Raw genomic sequence first — 22304 nt, 5'->3', positions numbered from 1 at the left:
GGGCACTCTTCTGCACACAAACCAGGACAGATTGTTGCACATTTCACACACTGTGTGCAAACCAAGGGCAAAGGCTGATGTTCCGTTTCAGCTATAAACAAACAGGAAGCACCACCCCCTTCCTTAGAACCAGATCATTAATGACTAGGGGAAGGATTTTGGCGTCTTAGACCATTCTTCACGAGAACAAAATCCAGCATTAGACTTCTCCATATGGACAATAGAAATTCCCTGATAAATACAAGGCCCCAAGGGCCACCAAAAATATTCAAATGAGAAGAGATCCCCCCACCCCTCAAACGCGCAAATGATTTCAGTAACTTCATGGATTCCCAGAGGAAAGTCCCATTTCATCCACACAGTCTCCAAGCGCTGTTTTGCATTTTCTTTTATTTTGGACATATAGGGGACAAACTGATATAACAATACTAAACACGACTGTAGATCAAAGTGGAATTTTTTGCTAAAGATTATATGTACAGGATAAGAAAAAGCAGGAGGACAGGAAAAATGTGCAGAATTTTATTCTCAAGTTTAAAACACCCGACTTCAGCAATGTGCTTCATCGTGCCGTCGGCTGCCTTGCCTGGTCACGGCCTGAAATGGCCAGCACAACTGACAATATTTTAAAAAAGGAAAAATAAAAAACAAACAAAATTGTTCCTGTTAACAAGACCCCCTGAGAGCAGGGGTAGGGGTTCCTGGGTACAACAATGTGCTGCACTAGACGTTAAAAACACCAGAGCCCTTAGATCGCACCCGGCAGACGTGAGCTACACGCCACGTCCATCATTTACGCCCCATTTCTATTAAAACGAGCCCCACAAACTTTTGGCTGGGCCGATGCGTTTCCATAAAGCTTCATGATGCTGCCTCCGGCTGATTGGAGGGACAGTCCATTTTAAAAAGTGACACTCAGCGGAGTTTCTTTTCAAAAGAGCCCGTTCTGGACATTCAAGTATTTTTTTTTTTTTCGTTTTTTCTTTACGGAAGACGTTTTTAAGGCTTCAGTGGCAAGTCAGAGCACAAAGACAGGCCTTTGTAGAATGGAGAGGATGCTGGGGGAGGGGTAAGAGTCTCAAGAAGGTCAACTCGTGTGGCTTTTGTAAGCTTGTAGTGCCTGTGGTAGAGATGCCCCGCCTCCTTTCCAGGGCAGGGCGGGGCCAGGGGGGGGGGGGGAGCACACTCAGTATGTGGAGGATGCCGTGCTCATGGCATCCTCGCTGATGCGTGTGCTCCCTGGGTGTACGCTGGCGAAGTACTTGACGTCCTTGTCCAGGTCTGTCTGCAGGGCTACCAGGGCCTGTTCTAGTGCCTCCTGGTGGGAGTTGGCAGAATGCAGGAAGTATTCTGGGGGGGGGGGGGGGGGTAGAAGAAGAGGTGGCATAAGGAACACATCCTGGCTCCAACAGGCCATGAAAAACCGACGGTCAACAAGGCATCCAGAGCCATAGTAACAGTGGCAGAAGTGCACACAAGGTCCCGGGGCCAAACACAGATCGGGCCCCCCCTCCCGCCTGCATACGTATATGTGGCAGCGCTGAAATGAGTTTTAAAGTGTGGGTGCAAGAACACCAAAAACTTGAGAGAATTGGACTGTCCCTCACAAAAACTAAAGTTTTAGTGGCTAAATTGCGTTTTCTAGACAGGAGAACATTTGTTTGGCTATGCCTAGAAAACAACGTTGTTACCAGTGTGGAGACCGTCAGAGTTTTACCAAGGACAAAAATTTCACCTCCAACTGCCTGCCCATCTCATCCATTTCTGTTGCAAAAATTACAGTGTATTGTCTAAGTGAATAGGGTATAGGTTAAATTAGTGTGCACGCACCGTCTTTCTCATTCTCATAATGCATCCATGCCTCCGGGTACAGCCCATTCAAATGTCATATAGCCTAACTTTTTGTATGATTTAGACAGAACAATTTAGACATTAACCTACTTTTACGCATTTATTTATACAACCACATATTTCCCACATTTTGACATCAGTGATGCAGTGAAGAAATTCTATTTCTTGGCGCCAATCCCCATTAATCCGGGCTTGGGACCGGCACCTAGCTGAGCTGGCTTGCTCCCTTAAGTGGCTGGGTTAGGCTAAACTATATACATATTTACAAAGACTACAATAAAACATCCCAAAATATGTAGTCTAACAGAACGCAGTTTACCTGGCGAAATTGCAAACAAATTTAAAGGGCCCACGACATATAATCGGCTATATACAGTCGTGAGACGGGCAGGGACGTTAGGCAGCCTTTAGATCCTACCCATCATGCAGTGCAGTTTTTTGCAAATTCCTCAAACGGAAAACCATTAAATACAAAAGGAACAGCTTAGTTTGACTTCAAAACATTACTGTGTATTATATTTTAAGTTTGTTGTAGGGATTTTATAGATTTTTTCTAAAAATTAAAAATTACACCATACACCCACCATAATAAGAATGTATTCAAAAAATGACAAATATAAAATCGCAAGTCACAGTTAAAAGGTAAATAATGTATTACAGCTGTCAAGAGCTTTAGAGAAATTATATTAGTACAACTGTGTGTATTTAGTATATCCTCCTGATACCCCACCCATTAATTTATGTCCATTGTAGTGGACATTTTGTTTTTGCATCTATCTTTTCACTGATGTAAGGAAACGTGTTTATTCCTGTTGTACACTAAAGAGGACATGCAGTGAAATTAAAAATAAAAACACATTTGAAAAAATCTAAATTGTAAGATGTCTTATTTCCCCCAAAGACAAATAACCTAAAATTGAAGGACACTTTCCTTGGGTCTCAGGAGGATATGAGAGGGTCCTCTTTTGGCTGGGGGGAGGGCCCTCTACGATCCAGGGGAGGGCCTGTCCCAGGGGCAGTGGCCCCCGCCTGCCCCGCCACTGCATGGCACCCAAAAAATTTCTCAACTACTAAATTCGAACAGCTACAAAATGCTCATTTCATCCACTTTAGGATGGAAGTTGAGCCTAAATGATTTTCAGATCCAGTTATTTACATTTGATTCACACACCACCCTCACCGTCTCATCACAATAGATGCAGCTGGTAAAACTACACGAGACTAAGCAAAGTGGTATAGGCCACGGCGATGAAAGGCAGCCACCACAGTCGCTAATCCGCAACCCCCCCCCCCCCTCCGGCGAGACCCCCCCCTCACCCCTCTCCAGCAGGCTCTGCCGGATGGTCTTGGCCAGAAGAACCCGGACGTTGGGTACCGGGTCGGACGCCAGCTGGAGCAGCGGGGCCAGCAGGTGCTCGGAGAACTGCTCCAGGGAGACGCAGTCGTCCTCGATGACCAGCTGCACGGGGACCCAGGTGGGGGGTTAGGGAGGGCAGACGTCGCTGAGCCGCACTCAACGTGTACGTCACTGTACACATACACACGAGATGGCAAGGGAAGCCATGCTACGAGAAAATCACAAACAATCGAGAAACTGGGGCCACACCCCCAGAGACGTGGAAGGAGTGGGCAGAGAGCCGAGGGCATGCCGGGAACAGATCCTGACTTGCTAGCCAAAGCCCATGTCCAGCAGGCAAGGGGATAATGAATGTGAGCTTCACTGGGAAGGGGGGCAGAGCCCCCCACTCAGGGAGGGAGAATAAAAGAGGCATTAATACCATTATTGAAGAGAAACCCTTGTTCATGTGACTGAACCGATCTCAGAACACTACAAGCTCATTAATTACTTCTGAAAGTAGTAATGAATTAGGTCAGTTTGAAAAACAGATGAAGTAACACACTTGATCTGACTGCAGCCTTGTTTGGGGAGGGATTTGCAAAACCCATCAAGCTAAAATTCCTCCACCCTCGTCATGATGTGGGATCAGCAAACAAGCGATGAGGTTCAGAGCACAAAGATGGCCGTGACCCTGTCCTCAGGGACCCACAGACCACAATTGTGCACCCACCCAGGTCCCAGTCAAGAAAAAGCACCGAATACCTGAGCTGGGAGGGAGCAAAAATGTATACTGGTCTGGGGTTTCTGTGGACCTGGCTTAGCAGATAGGTAGAACACAAAATGATTTCTTCTAGAGATACCATGTCATGGAAAGTCCATGTTGAAGTATGAGGATGGATAGATCTCAATTCCATGGTATGATAAATGACAAGAATTATCCACATGACATCTATTAAGAGAAAACACATTTTCAATTCAATTTTGTTGGCTTGTAGAAAATTTGTAATTTGCCCGAAAATTAACTGGAAACAACCCTTTTGGGTCAGGAAGCAGGCCGAGAATCCAGAGCTAACAAAAGTGCATGACAGAGTGTCATAACTGGTTCCAGTTAGTGAAGCCTGACATGATCACATGACCTACAGGGAAAAATCACATGACCCCAGCAATAGTGTATGTCGGAGGCCAGTGTCTTGTAGAGGGTCTAGTCTGTCTGCTCAGCTGGTTCTCATTAGGTTGAAATTCAGGCAGCCGTTTTGGAGCCGGGGGAAGGGGAGATTGTCTTTCACAGCCTCGTTTTGCCCAGAAGGTTGTCAAGAGGAAGGAAAACCTCACCTGACACACAGAGGCAAAGGCCTGGCGCCCCGACCACTTCGGCGAGTGGCAGAACTTGTCGACCAGCTCCACCATGAAGTCAGCCACCAGGGGTGGGTCAGAAGACAGCTTCCTGATAATCTCACTCACCTGCAGGGGGCGTGGCAGTTTAAGGATGAACAGAATTAGAGTTGAGGCACAAAATTAAGCCGAAACAAACATCTCTACCTGAATTAAGATAAACAGACTAGTGTGACGTACCAGTTTGTAGGCAATCCACCGCACAGAGGAGACTCTGTCAGTGCACAAGCTGAAAGCCAGGGGGCGCAAGTAGTCGTAGACATCCTGACCGCTGTATAGCTCCAGCAACAAGACCAACTGCCTGAAAGACCCCAGAGAGGGGGGGGGTGGATTACCATCAACTAAGAGTAGACTGGGCATTGGGCCATACACATGGATGCTGGGGAAACCCACACAGAGCTGAGATGTGAGGTGAGGAGCATGTGAGAGAATAGCATATGACTGGGTGGGGGGGGGGGGGCATGGCATGGCGGAAAAGCCTACTCGGCGAGCTCTGATCTGAAACGCCAGTTCCTGCTGTTATCCGTGACCAGGAACTCCTGCAGCTGGTACAGGTACTTGCGGCGGGTGTCTTGGTGCAGCAGCTGCGGGAGGGGGGAAGAGACGTGGTCATGTGATTGGGAGTTGGCCATGTCATGTGACCAATCAGGCCAAAAGTGCCATCAAGGTTCACCACAAACAGATTCCATTCAAATTCCAAAGCACAGACTTAAATTTTGATAATTAACTACTTGTCTAGAAACTCAGGTTTAACTGCATTTTAGCTATTTTAAATTCAACTTTTATTGGATAGGTGGTATCTCATGTGCTAATATGTCACTTCTGGAAGAATCAGCAAAAAAAAATTAAAAAATGGGAATACCTTGAGGAAGTCGTAGAGGTGCTTGAGGACCCCTATCCGCACCTCGTCCAGGTCCTTGAGGAAGCTATTGAAGATGGGCACCAGGTCCGCAGCCGTCAGCTGGTCTCCAAGGATCAAGGCCAGCTCGTGGATGGAGAAGGCCAGCGTCCGGCGCACCTTCCACTGCGGGAAGGAGGGGGTGAGAGAACTGGAATGTGCTGGAACACGAGTGGCAGCAGAGAGCCAAGGAGGCTGCTGCTGCTAGAGGCGTTTCCATTGATCTGAGGTTTGCGTATTTAGAAGACTGCAATTGCGAAAACAGAATTGGAAACAATTTGTGAATTAGTACAACTGAAGGACATAAAAATAATTAGTTCTTATAGAGATACTCAGTTGTCAAAAGCCTGCTCCATGTTGAAGTATGAGACAAAGATCTTAAAATTTCACAGGATGAAAAAGTAACTTAATAAACTTAAAAAAAATACTAATAAAAGTAACTTCATAAACTTAACTTTCGTGCAAATTTGCTTATAATTTGCACCAAAAAAAACTTGAGAGACAGACAGGTCTTTAGCCAGTTAGTGAGGGCTGGGATGATCACATGACCAGCTAGGACGATCACATGACCCAGCGCACCTGCATGTCCGAGGCCAGCGTCTCATAGGTGTCCCGGAGGCAGTGCCAGTTCTGCCGGCCCAGGGTGAGGGCAACCCCTGGCAGGCTGTAGGCGCAGTGCTTGGCGATCTCCATGTCAACAGTCTGAGCACGTGACGGGTCGGTCATGGACAGGTACTGGTCCAGTAGGGCTTGAGGTACCACGTCCTAGGGGGATTGGAGGTGCAAGGTGAGTGTAAAAAGGACAAAGCTCATGGTATAAAAAGCGGCATAAGCTCACAGTACTCAGTTACCAGTAGCGCTGAATGGTAGATGTTAGGGCTGAAAGATTTATTGAAATTGGGATTAGAAACAACAGGATTAGCCCATCACAAACGCTGCAATTTAGGGTATGCATTACACAGCACGTCTGCCCCAGGGTTTATTCGCACTGTCGTGAGAATAGTTCTATCAATTCATGACATCCTACTTGTGTGACAGTCATTCTTGCCAATCAGATGTGTCATACTCGCGTGCCAGTCATGCTTGCCAATCAGAAGTGGCCCAAGGCGACTGCGCATACGCCCACAAACAGCAAACATGACACCCAAGGTAAACGTTATAATTGGGGTGCAAAAAAATATTGATTCCACTGCCGAGCTGTAAGCGAATCACCTACGTGTTTCGTGGTCAGAGATTGTTTACAGAAAGGTCCAATTATTAGGGGTCCAAGCAGCAGTAGCTGCAAGGTCACTGTTTCTCTTCTTACTTGTACTGATTTATTTTTATAACTTTAACTTAATACCTTCACAGCTTTTGTGATAACAGAGAACAGAGCAGTTTAAAGTCATATATACAGGTGGGAAGCAATTCATATCTTTACGTTCTCATCCTGGCACTAGAATATAGACCAGTTAATATTCGGATAGTATCTCATGTGGTAATGCTGTGTCATGTTTGAAAAATATCATTACACACAATATGGAACTGAGGCTTGACTTTAAAAACAATAATAAATTATATCACAAATTGAATCGCAATATATATCAGAAAAATTGTGATATGATCCCCAGGGATCACGTTCAGCCCTAGGACACATTCACTTCTGGTTCAGTAAACAATGAGATAAACAAACACATTTTATTGACATGATCGGAACTTAAATTCACAGGAAAATGTTGAACAACAAAATCTCGATAATGGCTATTGTGAGCTGGCTGATCATCCAGTCAGAAGTGGTTTGGGAACATTTTGGTTTCCCGATAAATTAACTACTCTGCAGTGTTGGTGTAATTCGACCAAGACTTATCGATCGGCTCTGTTAAGAGATGCTTTTCAGGGGCCCTAAAAAAATATGACTGACGTAGAAGTCATTTGTCATCTTCCTTTCAATTATGACAGGCTGATCAGATTGGGGGAAGGGGGGGGGGCGACACTGGCGGCCACCCAAGTCCTACGCAACTGCTTAGTTGGCCAATACCTTGCCCAGGCTCCCAACAATCCCTTAGCTGAGAATCAAGCAGCAGCAGACCAGTCTAGCCCCATACTAACCTGCCGCTTAGACTTCTTCTCCTCGGGACTCGGGCTGTCGCTGAGCTCGGAGTCGTCGCTGTGCCGGATCGTGAGAGTCGGCTCGTGGTTCTGAACGGTGGAAATGCACGTCAGGCCCGGAAGCCGAAGTGGCAGGGGAGAGAGAGCGGGAAGCGGCCATCACCTGGATGTCGGCGGCGTCTGTGATCAAAGGCACGGCGTGGGCGCCGAAGGGGCCGCCGCGGCCTCGGGCAGCGTCCCGGAGCTCTGGCACCACCCCTGCCAGGTGGCAGTCCAGCGCCGCGACCCGGAGGGCAGCCGTCAGCACATCCACTTGTGCTGCAGAGGGCAGGAAACCCAATTCATGCTCGACTCCGCATCTGAGCTTCAGCAAATCTGATCATTCCTGAGGTCACGATTCTGGTTAACACGGGAATCACGTGACACACACATGATCACTGTTGGTTTCTGAACCGCATCCGTCTGCTGCCAATTTACACCCTGACGTGCCAAAAGGGGATTAGTCTTTTGTTACCAATTAACCACACCAACACCGCCGCCACCCACAGGTAAAATAGTGACCTCAAGCACATCTGCACTGAGATCTGCATAGAAATGGCTTTTAACGCAAGAGCAGATCACACAATGGGCAGAAGGCACCCTGGGATACATATCCTCAGATACGCAACTTCACTGTTCTTCACTGTAGGCTGCTGCAGGATCTCGGTGATTCTTTGCAACATTAGCGTTTGTCGTCTGCTGCCGTTACTGTCTATTAATGTATAAATGTCTTTTCTAAATGTGTGCATCATGCCACTGTAAACCTGCAATTTCTTTCTGGCTTATCTACCCATCTGCTTACACCCAAGCATCTACATCAATCCATCTACAACTTTTCCCCACACTGGGCTCTGTGAAACATATGGTTGATAAAACTGCCAAAATGTGAGTTTAACCATTTGTAACCATTTGGCTTATGCAGCAAGAAAACATCCAAGCCAGGCATTAATGCTATGGGGTCATCAGCTTTGCTCGGGGCATTTTGGGAAGGGGGGGGGGGGGGGGGTCCCGCTTTAGGAAATTCTGAAACCCCCTTGTTCGGCGGCTTCAAAGACTTGGGGCAGGGCGTCTACATGATTCCTGGACTCAGAATGAAGGGGAAGGCTTGACGCGTTTACTTGTGCTTAACCATGTCGGGGGGGGGGGGGGGGGGGCGAAGCAGAAGTGAGCAGGGAGCTGAGAACAGAGAACGCTGAGCTCAGCAATGGCCGGCCAGCCCTCGGGGAAGGCGACTGCTTCATCAGCAAAGCCTCTGCAGGACCTGACTGGCCCTCCCCACACAGGAAATTAACCCTGAAAATGCACGTTGGAGATGAAGCTATGCCACTTATCCAGCAGCCTCGGAGCATTTTTGGGGGGTTAAGAGCCTTGCTCAAGGGCCCCAAAGGACATGTGACTGTTCTAGAGAGGACAAGACTCGAACCGGTAACCTTCAGATTACAGACACAGAGGCCCAAGTACAAAGCATACCCATATGTGCCCGACCCAGACCCAAAGCTTCTCACGTGCTTAGGACGTGGTTTTGGGTTCCACACTTGAGACTTGCTCATGAAATGTGAGCCCTGGGTCCGATATTCCACCCCTGTGATGAGCAGATCACTGCGGGCATCTTCTCACAAGGGTGGAGCAGTGTCACCTCTACTCACACAGGACAGCATATCCTCACACTGGTGCTCACTGCTTTTGTGTTTGTCTAGGGGGATTTGGCTTTAAAGGTGTACTTGGGGTAATGCCAGAATACTACAGTATAGCACTACAGTAAAATGTTTTTTGACCCCGTTTTTGACTTTTTCAATATTTACTGGGCAATTCCATTCCGAAGTCTGTTTCATAATGCTGATAAAGTGCTATATACTTAACATGTAAATGAATATCAGTTTTGAGGATTTGTCTATATTTAAACAAAATGATGTGCAGACTGACTCATTGCCAGAGCTTGTACATGCAGAAGCATTGCTTTTGCCAGCGAGTTTAAATGTCACACTCACAATGCTGGAATTGCCCTACAATGATTTGGCTATAAAATTTTAAAACTAACCAAATCATGCATAGCCATTGCACTTCACCATGATAGTAGGCCCTCTTCTATCCCACATCCAATATTCTTCCTGTTAAAAGTTTGATATTGCTGAGAAACAGAAATTATGTGGAGAGTTCACTGCTCCCCAAGACCAAAAAGAAGACCCCAGCACTTCATTTCTGCAGAGGCTGCATCCTCGAGCCCGACAGCTTTGCGCTTCGGGGTCGAATACAGTGCAGTGACATAGCTGTCAAAAATGAAATGGCTCTGAAGAGTGTCCAGAGGGGGTTAGGGCACCATACGGGGTAAAGACACTTGGTAAAGCTGACTAGCAGAAGCACAATCTCACTTCAAAGACAAAAAAAAAAAAAAGTGAACAAAGAGCAACATTTGCAGCAGATTCGCTCGAAGCAGTGAGAAACTGCAGTCCAAAAGTTAAAAAATCTGATGTACCTCTGCTCGCAACTTCAAGTTAGTGCTTAAAGACATTTAAAAAGGCCGAAGACAACTGCCAAGGCTTTAAGCAGAAACAGCAGAAGTTACCGTTTTGGTAGCTTAAAGGAAAAATGAAAGAACGGGTAAGTAGATGACTGATTAATGAATGGCTGGCGGGGACATGGAGGCCGACATCTGAGGCTATTCCGTCCAGCCGAGCAGCGGGGGTCTCCTGGAAGTCTCCTCAAACTCGGAGCTCATCACGAAGCATCCAAAGAAAGCAGACAAAACAAATGGAAAAATGTATAGCTTATCCTGTGCATCCAAAACAAGGAATGAGGCAGCAGTGCAGCTGAACAGAAGTGTCCTGTACAGCCGTGGAGTTATGTCAAGCCTAAGGGTGACAGTCACACATCAAGTTGGGGGGGGGTCATGTAAACAAATTGTCCCCGGGAGCAGGATGGGGACCCTCGTCACAGGCAGCCTCGACATGACACCGTCGTTAGCGGCTCGGAATAAAAACCTCACTGTTGGGCACTGAGGCACATCGATGGGTCACAGTGGTGCTTCTGAAGAGCTGAGGTCACGATGTATGAATGGGGCTCTTATCTGACCGGGAATAGCATAATTTAAAAGTTTAAAACAGCATAATTTGTTAATTTCAATTTAACTCACAAAAAAATAAGTAAGCTCTTGGAGAACCCATGATACAGACAGCTAATCAACCTGGCATTGTCTATAAACACATCCAGTGGAGTCCATTTGGGTTTATAAAATTGACAGTAGAATCCCGAAGGTTCTGGAACCTAATAAGGCTCACTAGGCCAGTGTTTCCAAACCTTTGTGGCACCGAGACCCAATTTTTACCATGCCAGCTCAGTTGCAACCTTATGTCAAGTATAGGTTTAAATTAATGCCATGATCAAGCATGCAGTACACTCTGCAATTTACACCAATCAATGCTCATCACATAAATCTGACTGGGCGTGCTATGAGTTTGCTGGTTTAAAAATGCTTACAATTCCAGCTCAGCCTTGAGACCCTTTCAGAACTTGCCGTGACCAGTCACTCAGTCAGACTAGGATGGCAGCAAAACCGGTTCCCAGAAATGGCAGGAAGCTTGTGGTGCTCTCTGCCCCCCCCCCCGCCCCCCCGTGTCCTGGACAGCACGCCAAGCTCGTAAAGGTCTGGATGACGCAGGAGGCTTAACAAGCCCGGACCGGCCACCTCCGAGTGAAACGCGACCGGTGCATTCCTGCCCGCCGCCCTGCTGGCGAGTTGCGTAACCACGGATTGTACCTCTGGTGGGAGGAACCAAGAGAGGAGCTCAGGACGTACCTCAGAAGGAACAAACAGGTAACCTACCCATCATAAAAACCAAAAAGCAGCCATTTCATTTGGATTCTTTAAGTTCACTTCTGAAAGCCCAATGTAGGCCTGGGACGTGGTATGATAATATTGTAATACTGACAACAAGATTTGAGGGGAGTGGGTGGTCCTCCACGATAAAATCGGCTGCACCCCCCAATGAATTTTAAAAGATTTTAAAATACAGTGGTACCTCGGTTCTCGAACTTAATCCGTTCCAGACTCCGGATCGAATCCTAAAAAGTTCGAGTTCTGATCAAATTTTTCCCATAAGAAATAATGGAAAACCAATTAATTGGTTCCCGGCCCCCAAAATTACACCTAAATGTGTTTATTTTTTTTAGCATTTAAACACAAAATGAACAGCATAAAACAAGAGCATTTTTTCTTAATGGCTTCCAAAACGATAAAGATCTTATCCCAACATTACCCCTGTCCTGCCCCGATAGTCCGCTCCTTCCGTGTGCCACGCCCCCTCGTTAAACCCGTGTGGGATCCCCATGTGATCAGCTGTTTCTGGTTGTTGTCATTAGTCCTCTGTATTAAGTCCACGTTTCAGTTTGTTCCCCCAGTCCGGTCATTGGGTGCGTTCGACTTGCTTACAGCGCTGGCTTAAAGCAACGCATTCTGATCCTGACGCAATGCATTACAGTTAGATGCATTGCGACCTCTCACCCGGCTGCACAAACTGGAACCGCCTCCGTGACGACACACCTTTGCCCTTATTGGCTGAAGAGTTTAGTTACACGCATGACGTTTGTATCCCAGGCAGTTCCGATGCGTAATCTGCTATTTCTCCCGAATATCACATAAAGCAGTGAGAACTGGTTTTCAGTTAATTTACCTGGTAAAATAAAGTTTAAATAAATTACATAAATGCTCTAATAGTACACGTAAGTTAGTGGTTTATTTGTTAGTTACTGTAATGTTGCGCTGCTTTATTTGATTAATCGTCCAGTCTGTGAAGAAGGCATTCAAGTAAGAATTGCATTGTAGTCTGTACATGACAATAAAAAACTTTGAATCCGGTCCATTGTTTATTATTACTCTGTATTCGTTAATTTGTTCGTGAATAGCAAAACTTTTAGGTTGGAATATTTGTACAACTATTACGTAACTTTTTGGTGAGCAATGGCTAACAAAATGATATAAAGTACAGTGTATTACCTGATAATGCTATTTTATTGAAAATACTGTATCACCAACAAGCGCTACTACTACAGCAAATGCGAGGCTGACACTGAGCGTTACCTTTTGTTTCCGCTCAGATACGTGCCTTGTGACTCATTTCCTGGCGCGTACAATTTATATTAGGTCAGCGTTCACGGTTCGACTTCTGATATTCAGATTGAGTTCTAGGTCAAACTGGTTTGTTCGCCTTTCAAGAAATTCGAGTTCTAGTGAGTTCGAGAACCGAGGTACCACTGTACTGCCATAATGTTACTCCTTCAAAATACCATATAAAGCGGCATAATGTCTGGACCACCGAACCTGATCAAAACGAAGTTTGAGGGACCTGTTATCTGAGCTGTTAAGTCATAACCTGGACTGCTGCTGATTCCCCATTGGTCTATGGGGAGTTGGTTACCCGTGACTCACCTTTCACGTCGGGATCGTCTATGTGCGGCTCAAGGTTCTCAATCATCTCCTCGAGCTCCTTCCGGCCGAGGGAAGGGGCCCCTTGGTGCCCAGGTGGGCTGGTGCTTGCTCGCTCTGGGCCCTGATCCTCCTGTAACTCCAGGTCTATGTCAATGTTGGGGATAGGAGTCCTCCAGTAATGGAAGGAGTTGTAGAGCTCCTGTTCAGGGACGGCCCCCGGGACCGCCTCGGCAGGGGCGGCCGTATCCCGATCCTCTGCTATGGTCGTATTCTCCACCGCATCCAAGTAAGAGGCCTCACCCCCATCAACATCCCCAAAAACCGGATCTGGGTCAGGATCCGGATCTGGCTCAGCCTCCGCGTCGCACGAGATGTCCGACGCTAGAGCCTCAGCTGCCTGCTCCCCTCCACCCTCCACCCCAAGGTCCACACTGCTCTCCTCCGTCCTGCAGCAGCCTGGTGCCTCCACATCACAGTGGGGCTGGTGATCTGGCACCTCCGAGTAGGGGTATTCCTGGGTGAGATCCAGCGAGCAGTCCGAGTCCAGGCTCAACGTCGCCCCCTGCTGATCGGAGGCTGCCTCTGCATTTAGACTGACTGGAGGCTTGCTCACTGCAGTCTCTGAAGCTTCCCCACTGTGGGATGACAGGGGCTGAATTAGGTCTTGGGTTTGAGGGCCTAAATACAAAGATCTCATAACAGAAGGACTTTTTGGCATATCACGTGAAGATGGGGGTGGTCACTGCCTGGCTTGCTATGAACTTGCTATCAACCTAAAAGCCTGTTTGGATACTAAATTCCACCAGAAACCAAGTGACATCTCAGGCAGGACCAGCACATTAAACTATGTTTATTTCCAGCCCAGATTAGAGGATTAGCAGCATGTAATGCGGAAGTTAGGATGCTATTTATGAAAATATACAGGCAGGGTTAGGGGGCATACCTGCTGGGGGGACAGGTGCGTGTGCCATCCCCCCCCTCTTCCCTGAAGTACTGGCCAGCACTGGAGGGGCTGGCAAATGTGGAGATGAACGGGCCAAGGGACTGGAAGGCGGCCTGTCGCACCTGGCAGGGAAAAGGCGCTCCGCGATCAGCCTAAGGTAACATAGCGTACACGACGTAGTACCGAAGCAGGAGTGAGCATCCATGACTGAACTCCCTCGGATCATTAGGGTGAACTGAGGGCCTGTGCTGTGTCCTGAAGGGGGCAGCACTGAGCGATCAGTCTTACTAGAAATGATCTCCTACAGTACAAACTTGGGCCTCATCTTATTCAAAAAGCAAGAATCCTCTCACTCTGCTAACATGTAAATGTAATTCATTAACTAAACCAAGAACTTTTTCTGGTCAGACAGTGCCTGGAGCAACTGATGTTTAAGAGCCTTGCTCAGGGGCCTAACAGCGAAATCACTCTGCTTGCCGTGGGATTTGAACCTACAAACTTCTGATCACCAACCTGCTGAGCCGCTTGCCACCACCAATAAAGATTATCTCACCAAAGGAAGGGGTGTTGAAGTGAACTAATGAGTTATAACAAAGGAATGGAGCATCAGTACAAAGGGCACCCCCCACGCCCGGGCACGCAGACTGACCCAGCGGGACGGGTCGCTGATGAGGTTGATGAAGAGTGAGGACAGCTTGGTGCGGCGCACGTCCTGAGAGGTGGCGGAGGAGACGGCCATGAAGCACTCTGCACAAGCCTTGCGGACACCCCACACGTTGTCGGAGCAGAGCTGGAAGAAGCGGGGCAACTGGGAAGGAAGATTTGGGGGAGGTCAGAGAACACTTCCAACTGAACATTAAACTTTTACACAACTTCAAAAACTGAAATACTGCGGTAACAGACATACCAGCAGCTCCTCGGTCGCCTCACCCCCAACCACGCTGCACATGTCCCCAAAATTGGCTGCGCACACCTGACAGGGACAAGCCAATAACAAGTGCTGTCATTGAGCGGGAAAAACAAGGCCCACCAGCACCTGTACCTCACGGGTTTTAGAAAAGGAGGTGGTAGAGGTGGTAGAGGGGTGGTAGAGGTGGTAGAGGGGTGGTAGAGGTGGTAGAGGGGTGGTAGAGAGGGACACACCTTGCGCACGTGGAACATGCGGCAGTCGCAGCACATCTCACAGAACCGCGGCAGGAAGAGGCGCTCTGTGATGTCCTTCCCCACCATGGGCGCCATCTTGCAGATGATCTACGGCCGGGCAGCACAGGGTCAGGTGGACCCAGTGGAGAAACTGGCACCCTGGCAGACTCCGCCCCCCCCCCAGCCACACACAAGCCCCCAGCTCACCGCCATGGCTTCAGTCTTGACGTCATCGTTGCTATCTGGGGCCGTAAGGTCTACCAGTACAGGGCAGATCTGGCTCTCGATGTCGACACGCTCGATAAGCTCCTGCTCCAGCAACACCAGAAGTGCAGCCTGGCTCGTTTTCCTCACCTGGGGGGGGGGGCAGGGACACATCGCTATATGCATACCCCTTAACCACGATGCCCCCGGCTGTTCAAAGTCAGCAACACTTAAGTTAAACAAAATCTCATCACTGTTTTTAAGGATTATACAGGGAATTCAAACTTTTCAAAAAATGACTGAATAAATTGTTCTGTAAGACCTGCAGTCTTATGCTCTTAATTCAAAGCGAGGGGGATGCATTAGATCTATATCAATAATCACGGCCTTAAAGTGGGCTTGGGCAGTACCTCATTCTACATACTATCCAGACATACAGTGGGTTCCCCACGATATACTTCACCAACTGGCAAGTCCAACTACCCCATTTGCGATCAACCAGGGACCAGAACTGGCTGGTTTTCAGCGTCCTCGGCCAGATCAGTCCCAATACCGAGCTGATCATTTTCACACATGCGCCACACGAAGGGCACGTCAATTCATTGAAAACTAATCAAAATCGGGATTCAGGACCTGTAATCTACATTTTATTACCTTATATTCATGTAATAAATATACAAATGTTAATTAGATGGCAATCTGCCCAAGACAAAGGAAAAGAAAAAATTGGTTATAATGTTCATCTGCTTATAGTGATTAATTACACCCAAATGAGATCACTGCATTTTTTGCAAACAAAATAATCTATGTATTTTCTACTTCTTTAGGGAACTTCCTTTTTACATAAAAAAGGAACATGTGACCTCTTTCGTAAGACGTTTTCATTTCAAGCGATTTGCACTTTTATTTCAATTGTTAAAACTATGCAATGACCATGAATGGTTCATCTGTGTTTCCTGCAATTATTTTAAAATCATAAAAGATTTTTCTAATGAAAGACTGTATAAATCTCAGCTTTAATGGTTGGGCATATTCACAGTACAAACCTTGAAATATCAGGGCAAAAAAACATCGTAATCTGCTGCAAAACGTTTAATTTTGATATTGATTTGAGGTGATGTCACCCAGCCATACCCTGCAGCTGTGCTACACTTCAGTTTCATTTGGAGGTTAGTAACAAATGGACTTTAAGACAAGAGAAAAAGGTCAATGTCGTCATCTTATGGTATTTTATGTGAAAATTTGAATAAAATGAACAAACTTTGCCATTTAATTTTCAAAGTCATTGTGCAAAAAATCCTGCCAAAATTAAAATTAAAATGAAGTAGCATCACCTGGATTTTAATTTACCAGTCATGGACGATTGTCGTGTTTCTTGTACAGTCGCGCAAACTAATGGCAAAACGACACGTGCAGCAGTTTTTACAAGACATTTTGGAAATAACGTATGAAGTCTCCCTATAATGAAAATGCGGAATTACCCAGACATAATGTGATTTCTTTCTCAACAGTAAACTGGTCGCATGACACTGAGCAATTGTACACAGTGATTTGAATAAGAAGTCACATTCCCAAATGGAATGTGGAGGTCATATTCACCTTGGGTACGGCAAACATGAAATGCTTGGTACACAGCAGGCATGCCACAATAACACTGAAATTAGCAATGCGACAGAGAAGTTTTACATGCTACCCAGCTGGAAATATAATAGTCTGGGCCAGGTTAATCTCAGTGCTTCCTTACAATGGCATACCCACAGAAATGTGTGTGCCACATCTTAAATTTTTTTTTCATATTTTATTTCATATTTTCAAAATGACTTGCCTGTAAACTGCGCAGCATGTACCGCTGTCAACACTCCCCTCTGAGGAAGGTGGGAATAACTTAAACCATGAAATAAGACGCCACGAATAAAAAGCTGAACGAGTTGGAAGCTGCAGATGAGTAGCTAACTTAGGCCATGTGACTTTGCCGTTAGTTCGGGCGAGCATGTGCAAAGAATACGACGGCAAGGGAATCCGCAGCCACTATGACAAAGCTGTCAATCATAGTGCTTACAAAATCAGAATCGGCAAAAATCTAATCGGCCAGTCACACTTGCAAAAAAAAAAAAAAAAAAAAAAAAAACTGAATCAGCCAAGAAAATTGCAAATCGGTGCATCTAGTCAATATTTCAAAATACCACGATATACACAAAACACTAATTCTGTCAGCATATTATGCATCATGACTTCAACTGGCACCATCTGTTAAAGTTGCACCGAGTCAGAAGCAAAGATGGGGGGGGGGGGTCACTGGGAGGCTCCTACCTGGTTGTTCTGGTCAGCCAGGTATCTCACCACTATGGGCAGCAGGTACTTGGAGAAGGCGAAGGGGATGGAGGGTCTGTTCTCCTGGCAGAAGATGGCGATGTGAGGCACCTGCTCCATCAGCTCGGCCCGCACCGTGGGCTCTGCAAGGCGAGCGGGAAGCAGGCAGGGGTCACCCCCACCGCTTTGGAGAAACGCTACACCTCCGTGGCCGTCGTGTAACACCAGAAGGCCACAGACACTGCCAGCAGAACAATGCGGATCGGTTTTCGAAATCGAAGAGCACATTTACAAAACTCACTCAGCCCATCTTTAATGTTGGCATGAGACCGTCGGTGACCTCAGGCTTCATGTGCTACAGTACTGGGATCCAAAACTCACTCACTCTTTACGTAATCTGATGAAGAACTTTCATTAAAGACGTACCCCGCGGAACAGAGTGAGATTTAAAAAGTTTGCTCTTCGATTCCTCTCACTTACCAAATTCTCTCTCCATTAAGACCAACGCAGGACACCAGACACCTGCCACCACCTTGCAGACCAGATCTATTCAACCACTGATTGAGAAGACTGAGCTCACAAAAAGGTGATGTTTTCAGGAATTTCATTATATAGCATCATCATATAATATCCAGTCAATCTGAAGTAATAACTGCATGTGGGAACGCAATCGTCAGCCGACCTTTATAAGCCTAAGGCTGCATATTATTATGGGATTACAGGGTATAGACACCAATGGTAAGAGGCAGGGAGTCCCTGATCTCCTCACTCACAACTTCATTAGCGACTCTGCATGTCCTCACAAGCACAGATATCTGACGCCATGACACACTTAAGCCCAGTGAGGCTTTTTTTCTGTCTCTCAGCAAGCAGAGAGCATTCCGTGTGAGCCGGTGGGGCAGGGAGGGGGTTAAACCTAAAGAACAGGGAGGTTAGCTACAGCCAAACACCTGCACCCTCAGAATGTCCCCTCAGAGCAACCCCCCCCCCCCCCCCCCCCGGTTAAAACAGAGGCTGGCTCTGATCGTGCACCCCCCACCCCCCAGAGCGCCGCAGGAACGACATGCAGCGACAGGCATATGAGGCTTCACCCTCACCTCGCGCGTTCAGTCTGCGAAGCCCACCCCCCCCCCCCAATCCTATTTACGCTACAACTAGTGTTCCCTTCATAGACCAAGCTGCCAGTGGAGGTGGGAGGGTCACGACCACAGCATTTCCCTGCAGAAAACTCAACACTGAGCAATACTTTATAAAAATTATGGCCTCAGTCATAATCATAAGAGAAAACATAGCATTCTTCTTTCTGAACTTAAAAACAAAATTTCCCTGAAGACTATAGACAGCACATTCCACCCCACAGCCCATGTAACCAACCTCACACTACCCCCATTGTCCACACGAGGCACTTTATTTACATAATTTATTTTCTTGTCATGTCCTGCACAACATCCCAAAGTAAATTCCTTCTATATAACAGTATTTGGCAAGAAATGTGATTCTGAAACGTTTGCAGAGAGGTACAAACAGGTACATCACCAATGCCCGTTAGGCAAAACTACAGTGACTGAAAGAGCCCTTCATATTTCACTCGGTATAATTTCAAAGGCCAAACCAAACGCACTTGGATTTTTATCATTTAAGTGCCAATGAGATTCTTTCCTGAAGTATTTTAATAGCCCTTGGGGCGCCGGATTTGCTTCTGCTATAAACAAATAGGACCAGACATAACGACAGCAAGATACCCAACAAAAATTAAGACAAATACAAGGAGACACCACCAATCATATAGTGAGGAGGAAAACCAGGCAGCCAGCAGTTCCGTTCTCAGGAAACAAGTCAGATTATCTAGCCGACTTACACAAGCACCATTACTAAACAGACGCAATTAAAACAAGCATGTCAGATTACACAGGAGCCTCTCAGCTTTACAGATTGAGCTCCCGGTTGTTTCGCTTACTCAAAACTCAAAAGGATGAGGCCTCTAATTTCACACACCTTTGCGTATTTCAACACCAGAGACTGGGTGCCAAGGCGCCCTTCCACAGAATAAGGGCCTTTCTGACACACGCTGGCTGCATTTTTCCTTTGCAGGCACAAAATAATGTAATGCTACTGGCTTAATCAGCACAACATAAGAGACTGCACAATAACAGGAACGACCCATAATGCTTTATGGCTGAGAATTATTGCTTAATGTGTTCATTCAATGATACAGGAACTGCTGCGGATGTGGATGTGAGCCAGCACGGGTACCGTGGGTGGGGTGGGGTGGGGTGGATTGGGGGGGGGGGGGGTTTGGCAGACAGACCCAAGAAGGGACCCTGCAAAAGTAGCAGGGGTGGTCCATTTGGGTGAAATGGCAGCAATGAGGCTAAAGAAGCAAAACTGATATGAAAGACACCAGGACCACATTGCCATTAAACTCAGGATCACTCCTTAAGACTAAAGTTGGCCAACTGTCAGCAAGTTAAAAAAAAATCTCGTTCATAGAGAGCTGCCCCCCCCCGCCTCCCGCCACCTGTCCCACCCGCACCCAGGGAGCGCCGAGTGACCTCCCCTACCCGAGTCGTCCGCCAGCCTGCTGACCCGCTCCAGCACAGCGATGCAGTCTCTCTCGTCCTCGCTCACTGCCTTCAGGGTGTCTAGCAAACTTCGAGCCACCATTTGCCTGAAATTAATAAGGAATTGTAAGGTAGTTTGGCACAACCACAGAAATGACAAACAAAAGGCCTTTTGGATGGCTAACTTATATAGGATATTAATATGTGGTTAATTTCACAACACATACGCAATTTATTGGTAGTTTGTATATCTGTACATGTCCAGAGGTTTTAACTGAACTAGTACGCATTTTACAAAGTTGAGATTCCATAAGCGAACGACATTGGATTGGAAACTGGTTCCTGATTACTTAGACGTTTAGGATCGCCAAACGTACCTGTTAAAAATATTCTCACTGGTAAGGTATTTGTCCAATCGGCCCAAGGGTGTCAGCATCTCATCTTGCGATACGAAGTCCAACGCTGAAGGGATAATGATGATGTCAGACTCCGAGCTGTAGTCATCCACACCAACTATTAAAAAGATGGGGGGCGAGGCGGGGGAGACACAGCATATCAGCACGGCCCGCCACCAGAAGCAGCACCCTCCACCATCACTGAAGAAAGGAGACAGATGCAAGCAGGGGGCTTTTTATAAGGCAGGGACAGGGCTGGAGCGGTCCGGATTCAGTGTGAAGGACTAGCTGTTTTCATGAAAGAAGCCGATCAAGGGGATAAAACGTCGGAAAAACTTCAAAAGACCGCCTAGGAGGATGCAATAGGACCTTTTCCGTGGAGAGAAAAAAAAGAAAGCAAGCATGCTCAACTTCCACCCATATCCGAAAAAACAAATCCGTCCCCCCAACACAGGGGCCGCCGGTCCGACCCAGTCAGCAATTTTTTTTTTTGTCTAAGGAAAACTTTCTAAAGTGGTGAGCGGACGAATTGAGTCCGATTTCCACATTTCTTTAAACAGGGAACTGGTTCCGATCTCTGGGTCCTCGTGACCTTTCTGACCGGGTCGGGTTGGGTCGGCACAGCCCAGTCGGCCGACGAACAAGCAGCGCCACCCGTTCGAAGCTGAAAAAACTAGCGCATGGTGTCCGGCCAGCTGTTCGCGCTGCCTGGGGGCTCTGATCGGGGAAAAACAACCGGGGGGGGGGGTTAAAATCCACCCCCGACCGCGTTTCCATAAACACCCTGCAGAACCGATCCAGCCGCCAGACACCGATTGCCAGCGATATGAATCCTCTGATTTGTCCCTCCATAAAGGGTGTGGGTAATAATAATAAAAATGCAGGAGGAAACGCAGGAAGCGAGCGGCAAGCCGCGGCAGGTTTCCGGGCGCTGCCTGCAGTCCTAGGCCGACCGCGATGCCCTGCTAGTGGCGGCGATACGGCGGCTTCGCCCGCAGCCGCAGCGTGAAAACTGCCCGTTGAGTGGGGAGAGAAAAAAAAACAGACAAAAACCGAGAATCAAACTTACATCCGTCAATTTCCTCCTGAGAATCTTCCTGAAGCAAAGATAAATCTGCAAATTAAAAAAATTATATATAACCAAACAGCAATCGTATGCGAGTAAGGCGATGCCCAGACTATGGAGCCACACTTTTGTTAAGCATAAAAAGTGGTTAAAAGCTACTATGTAAAAGAAAGGCTTTTAAAAACGCGGATGGCCACAGCTACGGTGAACGGTGCATACCCGCCATCTTGTCCCGGTCCTACATTTAAAGTGGTCTTTGCAGCTGAGGAGACACCTGGAAAGGACAAGAGGGGAGCCGCTCCGCTGGAGACGGACGCGCGGGCGGACCGGCGACGTACACGTAGAAATTACGACGCCATCTAGCGGTCGGTGTCCACAATACGCCGTCGGCGGGCAGCCCCATTGTCCGGGAAGAAACACGTCGGTCCACTTTAATACTTGTTTATACTCGGTTCGTGTCAAGGAAACCTATACACTCGGGCCAAACAAAGGACCTAACAATAATGTTCTGAGTAATCACAGTCCAGTGTATTTACTTTAACATTCAGAGCGGTAGTATGTTGTTTGCAAAAAAGGTGGTGTCGGTTTAATTAAAAAAAAAAAAAATGAGTAACTCCAAACTCAATTATATTAAACCGAACAGGAGAAGCGCT

At 47.1% G+C, this 22304-nt stretch overlaps 1 protein-coding gene across 3 annotated transcripts; it reads right to left on the bottom strand.

Moving 5' to 3' along the window:
- Positions 1-373: 373 nt before the first annotated feature.
- Positions 374-22237, bottom strand: ppp4r1 (protein phosphatase 4, regulatory subunit 1). Of its 3 annotated transcripts, none has more exons than XM_072712429.1 (20): positions 21871-22237; positions 21655-21699; positions 20568-20652; positions 20191-20297; positions 17630-17772; positions 15323-15469; positions 15116-15223; positions 14880-14945; positions 14622-14780; positions 13973-14094; positions 13030-13664; positions 7732-7886; positions 7569-7658; positions 6060-6245; positions 5445-5606; positions 5066-5166; positions 4763-4883; positions 4523-4651; positions 3169-3310; positions 374-1350 (listed from the first exon to the last, which is right to left on the bottom strand). In XM_072712429.1, exons 1-20 carry the CDS (start codon positions 21875-21877, stop codon positions 1187-1189), a joined length of 2874 nt encoding a protein of 957 aa, XP_072568530.1. In that variant the 5' UTR covers positions 21878-22237; the 3' UTR covers positions 374-1186. The 3 variants fall into 3 exon arrangements, with proteins under 3 accessions (XP_072568530.1, XP_072568521.1, XP_072568531.1); XM_072712420.1 differs by having other exon boundaries at positions 20568-20703; positions 21871-22236; XM_072712430.1 differs by lacking the exons at positions 20191-20297; positions 20568-20652; positions 21655-21699; positions 21871-22237 and adding an exon at positions 18110-18610.
- Positions 22238-22304: the final 67 nt, after the last annotated feature.

The sequence above is a fragment of the Paramormyrops kingsleyae genome, chromosome 1 (assembly GCF_048594095.1).
Source record: "Paramormyrops kingsleyae isolate MSU_618 chromosome 1, PKINGS_0.4, whole genome shotgun sequence".
In the NCBI taxonomy this organism is placed as follows: Eukaryota; Metazoa; Chordata; class Actinopteri; order Osteoglossiformes; family Mormyridae; genus Paramormyrops; species Paramormyrops kingsleyae.
Note: the sequence above shows the minus strand (reverse complement) of the source record. Positions and strands in the feature narration are given on the sequence as shown.